This window comes from Ostrea edulis, chromosome 1 (genome assembly GCF_947568905.1).
Source record: "Ostrea edulis chromosome 1, xbOstEdul1.1, whole genome shotgun sequence".
Lineage (NCBI taxonomy): Eukaryota > Metazoa > Mollusca > Bivalvia > Ostreida > Ostreidae > Ostrea > Ostrea edulis.
This window is the reverse complement of record NC_079164.1, coordinates 100,187,638-100,200,137: the sequence shown is the minus strand read 5'-3', so window position 1 is coordinate 100,200,137 and position 12,500 is coordinate 100,187,638. Positions and strand designations below refer to the sequence as shown.

At 36.2% G+C, this 12,500-nt stretch overlaps 1 protein-coding gene across 2 annotated transcripts in view; it reads left to right on the top strand.

Moving 5' to 3' along the window:
* The window catches only part of LOC125670344 (E3 ubiquitin-protein ligase MIB2-like), a 28,083-nt gene that overhangs the window by 8,248 nt on the left and 7,335 nt on the right, over positions 1 to 12,500 (top strand). For both annotated transcript variants that reach the window (XM_048905462.2, XM_048905454.2), the window contains exons 8-14: positions 25 to 129; positions 735 to 903; positions 3,540 to 3,673; positions 4,303 to 4,451; positions 6,412 to 6,568; positions 11,287 to 11,441; positions 11,842 to 11,968. In XM_048905462.2, the coding sequence (XP_048761419.2) occupies positions 25 to 129; positions 735 to 903; positions 3,540 to 3,673; positions 4,303 to 4,451; positions 6,412 to 6,568; positions 11,287 to 11,441; positions 11,842 to 11,968 (996 nt within the window). The remainder of the gene's footprint in view (positions 1 to 24; positions 130 to 734; positions 904 to 3,539; positions 3,674 to 4,302; positions 4,452 to 6,411; positions 6,569 to 11,286; positions 11,442 to 11,841; positions 11,969 to 12,500) is intronic.

The following is a 12,500-nucleotide window of genomic DNA, read 5'->3' as shown; positions in this document are numbered from 1 at the left end:
GATCAGCATGTTTCTGTTGAACAGGTTCATGTGTTTGCAGTCAACGACTGCGTGAAAGTATCCGATAATATACATCAAGTGAAAGAATTTCAGAAAAGTCATGGAGAATGGACAGAGAACATGAAAACGGTGAGTGACTGACTTACATGTGTGAACGACACAGAAGTGGAAAGAGGTGGGAGCTAGATGTACATGGTCTACTGATTTACGTGGTTGATTGACTGATGTATAGGGGCTAGATACATGGTTGACTGATTTATGAATGGGGGCTAGATACATACATGGTTGACTGACTTATGAATGGGGGTTAGATACATGGTTGACTGACTTATGAATGGGGGCTAGATACATACGTGGTTGACTGACTTATGAATGGGGGCTAGATACATATGTGGTTGACTGACTTATGAATGGGGGCTAGATACATACGTGGTTGACTGACTTATGAATGGGGGCTAGATACATATGTGGTTGACTGACTTATGAATGGGGGTTAGATACATGGTTGACTGACTTATGAATGGGGGCTAGATACATGATTGACTGACTTATGAATGGGAGATAAATATGTAGTGCCAGGATAGTTATGTATCCTTTAAGCAACAAGTCTATTGTTAATCATAATATTATGATTTTTCCTTTTTCTTATCAGTTATAGAAATACATGTACACTGTATCTGTAGTTTTGGATAGCTGATTTTTTCTTCAGCTGTTGAATGTTTTTGATATTACAGACGTTAGGCAGAGTGGGACGCGTGTTGAAGGTATACGCTGATGGTGACCTGCGGGTCGCAGTGGCTAATCAGACCTGGACATTTAACCCAGCTTGTTGTTCAATCGTTCCATCAATAGAACCAGACATCAACAACACCAATGGTGGGCACGATCAGCATGATCACTCCAGTAAGTCATTGATAAAACTTATAAAGTAGGACTCTCCAGTACTTATAAAATAGGACACATCGTATTTCGTTGAGTTTTGCTCTATTGTAATATGATAAATGTTACAAAATGTTTACACTTGACATTATGTTTTTGTTTACACTTGACATTGTGTTTTTGTTTACACTTGTCATTATGTTTTTGTTTACACTTGACATTATGTTTTTGTTTACGCTTGACATTATGTTTGTGTTTACACTTGACATTATGTTTTTGCATCATTGTATTTAGAAGTCACAATTAAAAGCTTTCTGTCTCGTTAATGCTCGTTTAACTGTCTCCAACCTCAGCGCATTAGCCAAGCAAAATTCAGATTACAAAACCTGTGTGCGAAATTAACTTTTCAATCCTGTAGACATTCGGTCCACAATCATTTTATTTCCTGTAGACCACACCAGATCCCTATAGACTGAAATAAAAAACACTAAAATTAACACATGAAAACTAATTGCTGAAGATACAAGAACCTTGCAATTATTACAAACATTGATTGGTCAGCTGTTTTCAGCATTTTAAAAGAACATTTAAACTTTGGAAAGTTTGCGCTCGGTGTGTCCCCATCTCTTTACTGAAAAGGTCCCATGGGGATCTGAGTTAGAATAGGTCCTCAGTACCCTTTGCTTGTCGTAAGAGGCGACTAAATGGGATGGTCCATTGGATGAGACACAATATCCGAGGCCCCATGTCAGAGCAGGTGTGGCATAATATAGATCCCTCCCTATCTCAACAGCCTTAAGCACTGATGCTAGCATAGACCCTAATTTTGCACCCCTATACCAGCAATGGTGACGTCTCCTTATCAGAGAAAGATTCTCAAGCAGGATTTTACAGATAGCAAAAACGCATCTGTGTGGAAATAGCAAATTAGCAAAAACGCATCTGTGTAGAATTGGCCACCCAATTCCCTAAAGCAATTATGTAGACAGCAATTAAATGAGATCGCTGCTGCAACAAAACTTGGATTTATTCTAAACTCCATACTGAACACAACAATGAGGATTGGATTGGCCAAACTGATCAAGGGCTCATGAAGATGAAAGCGAAAGTACATATCGAGTTGCTTCTGTTCCATTCTCCCCTCTTTTTAGAATTGGAATACTCTGATTCAAAATTAGATTGTGGAACATTTTATTATAAAAAGGGGTGGGCAGAAACAAATGAATGTAACAGACTTTATATGATGTGGTCAGATTTCCTATAGAAGTCGGTCTATCGCCGTCGTGATTGATATAGACGGAGATTTCTTACAGAAGTCAGTCTATCGCCGTCGTGATTGATATAGACGGAGATTTCCTACAGAAGTCGGTCTATCACCGTCGTGATTGATATAGTTGGAGATTTCTTACAGAAGTCGGTCTATCGCCGTCGTGATTGATATAGACGGAGATTTCTTACAGAAGTCGGTCTATCGCCGTCGTTATTGATACAAACGGAGATTTCTATAGAAGTCGGTCTATCACCGTCGTGATTGATATAGATGGAGATTTCTTACAGAAGTCGGTCAATCGCCGTCGTGATTGATATAGACAGGGATTTCCTACAGAAGTCGGTCTATCGCCATCGTGATTGATATAGACGGAGGTTTCTTACAGAAGTCGGTCTATCGCCGTCGTGATTGATATAGACGGAGATTTCTATAGAAGTCGGTGTATCGCCGTCGTGATTGATATAGACGGAGATTTCTTACAGAAGTCGGTCTATCATCGTCGTGATTGATATAGACGGAGATTTCTTACAGAAGTCGGTGTATCGTCGTCGTGATTGATATAGACGGAGATTTCCTACAGAAGTCGGTGTATCATCGTCGTGATTGATATAGATGGAGATTTCTTACAGAAGTCGGTCTATCGCCGTCGTGATTGATATAGATAGAGATTTCTTACAGAAGTCGGTCTATCGTCGTGATTGATATAGACGGAGATTTCCTACAGAAGTCGGTGTATCATCGTCGTGATTGATATAGATGGAGATTTCTTACAGAAGTCGGTCTATCGCCGTCGTGATTGATATAGATAGAGATTTCCTACAGAAGTCGGTCTATCGTCGTCGTGATTGATATAGACAGAGATTTCCTACAGAAGTCGGTCTATCGCCGTCGTGATTGATATAAATGGAGATTTCCTATAGAAGTCGGTCTATCGCCGTCGTGATTGATATAGACAGAGATTTCTTACAGAAGTCGGTCTATCGTCGTGATTGATATAAACGGAGATTTCTTACAGAAGTTGGTCTATCGCCGTCGTGATTGATATAGACAGAGATTTTCTACAGAAGTCGGTGTATCGCCGTCGTGATTGATATAGACAGAGATTTCCTATAGACATTGTCGGTCCACCGTTAATTTCACACACTGCAAAACAGTTGCATTAGAATGGGTAAATGTTTGGCATAGTAAGAGATCTTCTACTGATGCTGTTAAACAGACCTACAGTTGTGTGTATCCTGATTGTAAAATCCCACATGTCTCTGATGATGTACAGTCTTCGTTAGTCTTGTACACTCTACATGTCATGAATTCATTGTTTTCTGATGTTGTACAGTCTTCATTAGTCTTGTACACTCTACATGTCATGAATTCATTGTTTTATGTTTTGTAGCAACACTTTCGGATTTACTGGAGCAATTGATGGACATTAGGGCAGATACAACAGGTCCTGAAAGACTTGTGAGAGAGGCAGCCCAAGGTCACTCAGAGACTGTGAAGGACATTGTCACAAAACACCCAGATAAGGTAAAGTGATTGTCATCAATTCAAAACAGCCTAAGGTCACTCAGAGGCTGTGAAGGACATTGTCACAAAACACCCGGATCAGGTAAAGTGATTGTCATCAGTTCAACACAACCTAATGTCACTCAGAGGCTGTGAAGGACATTGTCACAAAACACTCAGGTCAGGTAAAGTGATTGTCATCAATATAAGACAGCCCAAGGTCACTCAGAGGCTGTGAAGGACATTGTCACAAAACACCTGGATCAGATAAAGTGATTGTCATCAATATAAGACAGCAAATATATTTTGAATTGTTGATAACAATGCCATTCAAAGGAGATGCATTAGATAAGCTTCACCTGTACACATAGAATTCAAGCTCTTACCAGAAATATCGGATTTTTGAGAAGAAATTCTGTAGAAAACTTTGTTATTGAAACAAATATCACAGCATTCAGATTAGATCAAATGAAGTGTTTTTCAAAGTTTAAGGGCAATAAGAACATTTGCTGATAAGAAGTAATTTGATAGAGTTCATGTTTTCATAGGGACAAATGAGTAGAGAATGATATAGTAATATTAGATAGAGTTTATTTACAAGTGAACATAAAGTGATTAAATAGAGTTTATATTAAAGTTTAACTTTACAGGTTGACCAGAAGAGCTCTGGGAAGTCAGCTCTACAAGTGGCTAGTCATCAAGGCCACAAGGAGATTGTCCAGATTCTACTCGCTCACAACGCTAAACTGGGCGTACAGGATGAAGATGGGGATACCGCCCTCCATTACTCAGCTTTTGGGTATGTCTGTACCTAAAATTCCATGTTATTTATTTAAAGAACATTGACTTTCAGGTTTGTTTAACTGGAAATTTTTTTCTTCGTCAGGCATTTAGACTGATTACAATTTGAAGTTTGTTAGTCCAGACAGATTTCTGTCAGTTTAAAACATTTTCAATAACAAACCTGAATTGGTCATAGAATTTTATTTATATATTCCTTCTCAACTTCAATCTCCAATACAAAGCTTCACTGTCAACAAATTTTATAGGTATCACACCAGTAATTGTCCAGTCAAATTAAACTTTCATTCGTGATTTCTCTCATTTCCCTTTTTCCTTTTCTCTCAATTTTCTACCCCTGTTTAGGAAATTTTGTGTAATTGGTAGAAATAATAAATTGTATACAAAGGAACTATTTGATGTTGGTTGCTGAGGTTACTTTCTGTGGTGCAGTCGTACTATTTTCACACATGAAAAACTTATGGATTTGAGGGTCGTTTTCTTTGTGGGTAAAAAAAAAAATTGGAAAATGCCATGTACCCTACACTGTAGGATGTTGTCTTTTTAGAGTTGGCAGACGAGACAAGTAACAGAGAACATTTCCATCTGTGTTATTTGGCATCAATTTAACAAACTGATATTCAAATGAATTTGTTTTCACCGGCAGTGGTACGTCTCCATATGAGTTAAGAATTTTCGAGAGGAACGTTAAACAATATTCAATCAATCAATCTCTGTAGTAACAGATGATGAAAATTATTACCGATGGGATACCTATAGGCCACATGTTGTATATCGATCATCGTTTGGCATTCGCATACTTTAGAGAAGCCTTTATGCCGTTTAGAAAAGCATTAAACCGAGTTCAAGTGAGTGGGTCTTGGGGAATTCGAATGAAATTTAGATGGATTTCCGAAAGTTGTTCTCTCGACACCTACTGGTCATATGAACTGTCACAGAACCTGAATTAATGGGACATTGAATGTTTTTATCCGACTTGGCAACAAGACCAAAAAATTTCAAGAACTCTGGAATTCAAAGTACAGAGGTGCTCAGAATTGACTGTTCCCTGTCACACATGTATTAAGGCTGTGTTGTCAAGAAAGCTGCAAAGGCTGTTGTAAGTATAGATGTGTTTAGGGTGTATACAAGTGCGTTAGTTAGGGTCCATGACAATGTATTACTGGACCATTCAGTCCAGTTAACTTTTCAGTCTGTAGAGGAGGAAGCATTCTGATTATCACCTCAAATATATTTGTTATCTTTTTTTCCAAGGAGTACAGTACCAGTAATATATTTAGGTTCTGTATTTAAAAGAATCCATTTCACTGTCCAATCTCAGAGTTTGACTGTCCAATCTTAGAGTTTCACTGTCCAATCTCAGAGTTTCACTGTCCAATCTCAGAGTTTCACTGTCCAATCTCAGAGTTTCACTGTCCAATCTTAGAGTTTGACTGTCCAATCTCAAAGTTTGACTGTCCAATCTCAGAGTTTGACTGTCCAATCTCAAAGTTTGACTGTCCAATCTCAGAGTTTGACTGTCCAATCTTAGAGTTTCACTGTCCAATCTTAGAGTTTCACTGTCCAATCTTAGAGTTTCACTGTCCAATCTTAAGAGTTTCACTGTCCAATCTTAGAGTTTGACTGTCCAGTCTCAGAGTTGGACTTTCCAATCTCAGAGTTGGACTTCTCAGAGTTTATACAGGGACACTAGATTGCCAGAAGAAAAAAGCAAGTGGATAGATTTTGGGGTCATATATCGAGGTTAAAGTTTGGTGTGTGGACATAAAGCATTAATTTTGAAGGTCACAGTTCTATCCTGTACATCCTGTCTGTGTTTGTAAATAATGTTCATTGCAAAGGGAAGTACTCGTGGCATAGACACCCAGATTGTGTCATTCATGCAGAAAGTGTCATCATGAACATCTTTATTGCAATTTATGGATGATTTTTATTTTTTTTATTTTTTTTTTTACCAGAAACCAACCAGAAGTAATGGAATTGCTACTCAAGAAAGGTGCTCAGATAAATGCATTGAACAATGGTGGATGTAGTACGTTGCATGTAGCAGTCAACAAACAGCATGCCGAGTGTGTCCGAATCTTGCTCAAATACAAGTGTAATGTTAACATACAGGTAAATAGAAACACAGGTGTAAATGTATACATACAGGTAAATAGAAATACAGGTGTAAATGTAAACATACAGGTAAATAGAAATACAGGTGTAAATGTAAACATACAGGTAAATAGAAATACAGGTGTAACTGTATACATACAGGTAAATAGAAATACAGGTGTAAATGTAAACATACAGGTAAATAGAAACACAGGTGTAACTGTATACATACAGGTAAATAGAAATACAAGTGTAATGTTAACATACAGGTAAATAGAAACACAGGTGTAAATGTATACATACAGGTAAATAGAAATACAGGTGTAAATGTAAACATACAGGTAAATAGAAATACAGGTGTAAATGTAAACATACAGGTAAATAGAAATACAGGTGTAAATGTATACATACAGGTAAATAGAAATACAGTTGTAACTGTATACATACAGGTAAATAGAAATACAGGTGTAAATGTAAACATACAGGTAAATAGAAATACAGGTGTAAATGTAAACATACAGGTAAATAGAAATACAGGTGTAAATGTAAACATACAGGTAAATAGAAATACAGGTGTAAATGTAAACATACAGGTAAATAGAAATACAGGTGTAAATGTAAACATACAGGTAAATAGAAATACAGGTGTAAAATTAACATACAGGTAAATAGAAATACAGGTGTAACTGTAAACATACAGGTAAATAGAAATACAGGTGTAACTGTATACATACAGGTAAATAGAAATACAGGTGTAAATGTAAACATACAGGTAAATAGGAATACAGGTGTAAATGTATACATACAGGTAAATAGAAATACAGATGTAAATGTAAACATACAGGTAAATAGAAATACAGGTGTAAATGTAAACATACAGGTAAATAGAAATACAGGTGTAAATGTAAACATACAGGTAAATAGGAATACAGGTGTAACTGTATACATACAGGTAAATAGAAATACAGGTGTAAATATATACATACAGGTAAATAGAAATACAGGTGTAAATGTAAACATACAGGTAAATAGAAATACAGATGTAAATGTAAACATACAGGTAAATAGAAATACAGGTGTAAAATTAACATACAGGTAGATAGAAATACAGTTGTAACTGTATACATACAGGTAAATAGAAATACAGGTGTAAATGTAAACATACAGGTAAATAGAAATACAAGTGTAAATGTAAACATACAGGTAAATAGAAATACAGGTGTAAATGTATACATACAGGTAAATAGAAATACAGGTGTAAATGTAAACATACAGGTAAATAGAAATACAGGTGTAAAATTAACATACAGGTAGATAGAATAATCAGATCTACAGATATTAACATTAACTCTGAAAAGATTGTTGTCAACTAAATACATGTAAATAAACAAGTGAAACACACACAATATGTATACTAAAAGCTTGAAACACATATACACATAAACTCATAATAGACCTGTACTTATATAATGACAAAAGATGAAACATGTTTACATAGATACAGTAAAACATGACACAGTGAACATGCTTATAATGAATTTACACATACAGTGAAACACGGTTACAGCGAATAACACTTATAATGAATTTACACCTACAGTGAAGTGATTTTCATTCCCTGTAGTTTTAGAACATATTATGAACTTACTGAGTATAGCAAATTTCATTATTTTACAATGAATTGAAATTGTTTGTCCCAACACTTCACTATAAGTGTACTTGACTGTACATCATGATGAGACCTGACAGTGAGAAGAAATCAATTATAAATGATGCTAGCAAGTACTGCAGCTGAAGAGGTCAGCAATCCAACTGATAATATTAAATTAAAATATTTATTTGTCCAAAGATTTAGAGAGAGTTTCACAATGTGACAATGCTGTATCTAAAGTTGTGTGACAAGCATATTTTATCTGTGTAAAGTACTTTACATTGAGATGTAAACTTGATTTATATGTTAATGCAACAATGAAGGAGATTTCTGATTTTATGCAAATGCATGTTAGAATAGGGACCTGGTTCTACAGAGTTGAAGACCTCGGCTATTAGTCTAGTGCATGAAAATGATAGCACTGATTTTAAGAGTAGATTAAGTATATTATAAATCTGTTGACTTAGGAAGACGTAGCTCTAAGGCTTGTAGTAAAGAAAGGGCAGTGTATACTATAGGTCTTGTATTAGAAATTAGTTTGATTGGTTAAGGAATTACATGTACAGTGAGGTGGCCGGTATACCAAGAATTTAGCATTTAGAGACATTTCAGCTCAATTTTATTAGATATTTCATTGACATACCACAAACCATATAATATGGTGTTCAAGGACTATTATTTCACTATTGGAAATAAAACAAAATAATTTACTAACATGTATATTTTCAATTTATAGCACTAAAACTAATTAAACATGAATAAACATTTTTCATTGACATGCATAAATAATTGAAAACATTCCGTTTAAATAAAACTGCATTTGATATATGTATAGAAATCTGTAGACTAGCAGCATTTATGTAGAATTTCAGCTTATGTTTTAATAAACAAAACAAACACATAGCCATTTGATTGCTGCAATTAATACACAGAGTAGGTACTGCTCACTTTGATATGGGGATCTATGATCAATTATCAGTGGAGATCAAACTAGACCTCTTGTACCTACAGGTAATTATTACCAGAAATAGTCTTGCTGCAATCATCTAATTTCAACTTAAAATTTTTAACAGGATACATAAAGAAAACACAGAGGCCTATTATTGGAATTCCTCTTACCTATAAAAACTCTGTTTATGTCCATTGCTTATATCGTTAACAAATTTGTTTTGACGTTTTTGAAAAGTAGAGTAGTAAATATATAATTTTAATTGTGATGTTTCTTAGGAATTTTAAGTCTATGGAAACCCCCCAAAATCATTTATCTATTGAAAATTATCATTAACAGTCATGGGTTTGTTGTTTATTAACTACCACTTATATCCATGGTGCAACAATATGGCGTATTGATTGTAATCATTCAATATGTGCATATCTGTTTATAACATTTTGCACAGAAATTTAAAAGGGTCACTTGGATTAGCCAAGCACCAATTAACACCCTGGACAGCACAGGTAAACTATAGAACTTATAGAGGCCACTAGTGTTTTTCACACCTCCAGTTGATAATTTCCCACCTGGCCAGTAGGTCAGTCATTTTTCACACCTGGCCAGTCTTAATCACCCCTCTGGCCAAAATTTTCTAGTCTTCAAAAAGTGGCCAGTATTATAAGGATAAATTACACATGTTTGTTACCAATTGTACTTTAAAAAGTAGCTGATGTCCGGTTTTCATGGGTGACCGGTTTTGTGAGACTTTCTATGTAAGGAAATGTTAAAGTTTCTGCTGGGACTTTCAAAATCGGCCGATATTCAGGGAGAACCGATTTTTTGAGGAGCCGGTTTGGAGAAGTTTCACTGTAGATAACATGTATACACAGAATCTTTTTCTTGAGGTGTTCATCATAAGAAGATGCAGAATATTTGTTAACCCTGTTATTATTTTCGTAATCATGCAAATTTTAATCACAAATTTTCCATAAAAACCAACTGGTAACAGACTGTTTTGAAGAAGCTGCAGATCTGTAGCTCATTGGGAAAGTGTTAGGACGGACCAGGTATTTTCCCAGAGAGTGCGGCTCATTGGGAAAGTGTTAGGACGGAGTGGATATTTTCTCAGAGAGCTGCAGCTCATTGGGAAAGTGTTGGGACGGACCGGGTATTTTCCCAGAGAGCTGCGGCTCATTGGGAAAGTGTTAGGACAGACCGGATATTTTCTCAGAGAGCTGCAGCTCATTGGGAAAGTGTTAGGACGGAGCGAATATTTTCCCAGAGAGCTGCAGCTCATTGGGAAAGTGTTAGGACAGACCGGATATTTTCTCAGAGAGCTGCGCGGCTCATTGGGAAAGTGTTAGGACAGACCGGATATTTTCTCAGAGAGCTGCAGCTCATTGGGAAAGTGTTAGGACAGACCGGATATTTTCTCAGAGAGCTGCAGCTCATTGGGAAAGTGTTAGGACGGAGCGAATATTTTCCCAGAGAGCTGCAGCTCATTGGGAAAGTGTTAGGACAGACCGGATATTTTCTCAGAGAGCTGCGCGGCTCATTGGGAAAGTGTTAGGACAGACCGGATATTTTCTCAGAGAGCTGCAGCTCATTGGGAAAGTGTTAGGACAGACCGGATATTTTCTCAGAGAGCTGCAGCTCATTGGGAAAGTGTTAGGACGGACCGAATATTTTCCCTGAGAGCTACAGATCTATAGCTAGTTTTAGAGTTGATAGAGCAGAGATGTTGTGTTATAAGAGTCCTGTGACAGACTAATTTTAGTGCTGTTAACCTTGACATTTTGTATGTTACAGAATTTCCATGACAGGCTATTTTTAGCATTGATGACCTTGACATCTTGTTTTACAGAATTCCTGTGACAGTCTAATTTTAGTGCTGTTAACCTTGACATCTTGTGTGTTACAGAATTTCGCTGACAGACTATTTTTAGCATTGATGACCTTAACATATTGTTTTACAGAATTCCCATGACAAACTATTTTTAGTGCTGTTGTCCTTGGCATTTTGTGTGCTAAAGGATTCCCATGGCAGTTTTTTTTTTTTTTAAAACATTGATGACCTTGACATTTTGTGTGTTACAGAATTCCTGTGACAAACTATTTTTAGCATTGATGACCTTGACATTTTGTGTGTTACAGGATTCCTATGGGGATACTGCCCTACACGATGCAATAGGTAAAGAGAAGCAGGATATTATTGAGGGTCTGATTAACTTCCCAAGCATTGATTTCACACTGAAGAACAAACGAGGATTTAATGTACTGCACCATGCAGCTCTGAAGGGGAACAGCTTGTAAGTTCAAAATTACTAATGTATCAATTGAAAATTTACTTTCTTTAAGAGAGGAAAACCTATCCTCATTTTACATAGCTTAAAGATAATTTACACATTAACTGCATTTATGAATTTACTGTATAGACGGTTTACTTGGCGGGTATATAGTTTTGGCCTGTTTTGGCAACTTCCAAAGATTTAATTAAATAAATATTGCTAAATTTATGTACATCAGGATACATATACATTATTTATATAAATAAATAAAAATGAGTTCACCAAAACTTTATGGTATACCTTATAGAGCCAAATTTGTGTCCTGCCAAAAAACAGCTATACGGCAAAGCTTAATGCAGAGACTGCTTTAATGTATGATTATGAGACAGTGAGAATGTCTTTTCTTTATTGAATGTTATAGCGCTACAGAGAAAATTCTGCAGAAATGTCGACAAATAGCCGATATCAAAAAGGATGATGGCTTCTCAGCGATTCATCTAGCTGCCCTGAATGGACATCGGGATGTCACGTTCTCTCTTCTTACACTGGTCAGTGAATTAATCTCAAGTTTCTCTCTTCTTACACTGGTCAGTGAATTAATCTCACATTTCTCTTCTTACACTGGTCAGTGAATTAATCTCATGTTTCTCTTCTTGCACTGGTCAGTGAATTAATCTCACGTTTCTCTCTTCTTATACTGGTCAGTGAATTAATCTCATGTTTCTCTTCTTACACTGGTCAGTGAATTAATCTCACGTTTCTCTCTTCTTACACTGGTCAGTGAATTCATCTATTTCTCTTCTGACACTGGTCAGTGAATTAATCTCATGTTTCTCTTCTTACACTGGTCACTGAATTGATCTCAAGTTTCTCTTCTTACACTGGTCAGTGAATTAATCTCACGTTTCTCTCTTCTTACACTGGTCAGTGAATTCATCTCACGTTTCTCTTCTTACACTGGTCAGTGAATTAATCTCATGTTTCTCTTCTTACGCTGGTCACTGAATTGATCTCAGTTCTAATGTAATGATAAATAATTCATAAAAGAAATGTTATGTTCATGTATTGATTTATATCGTG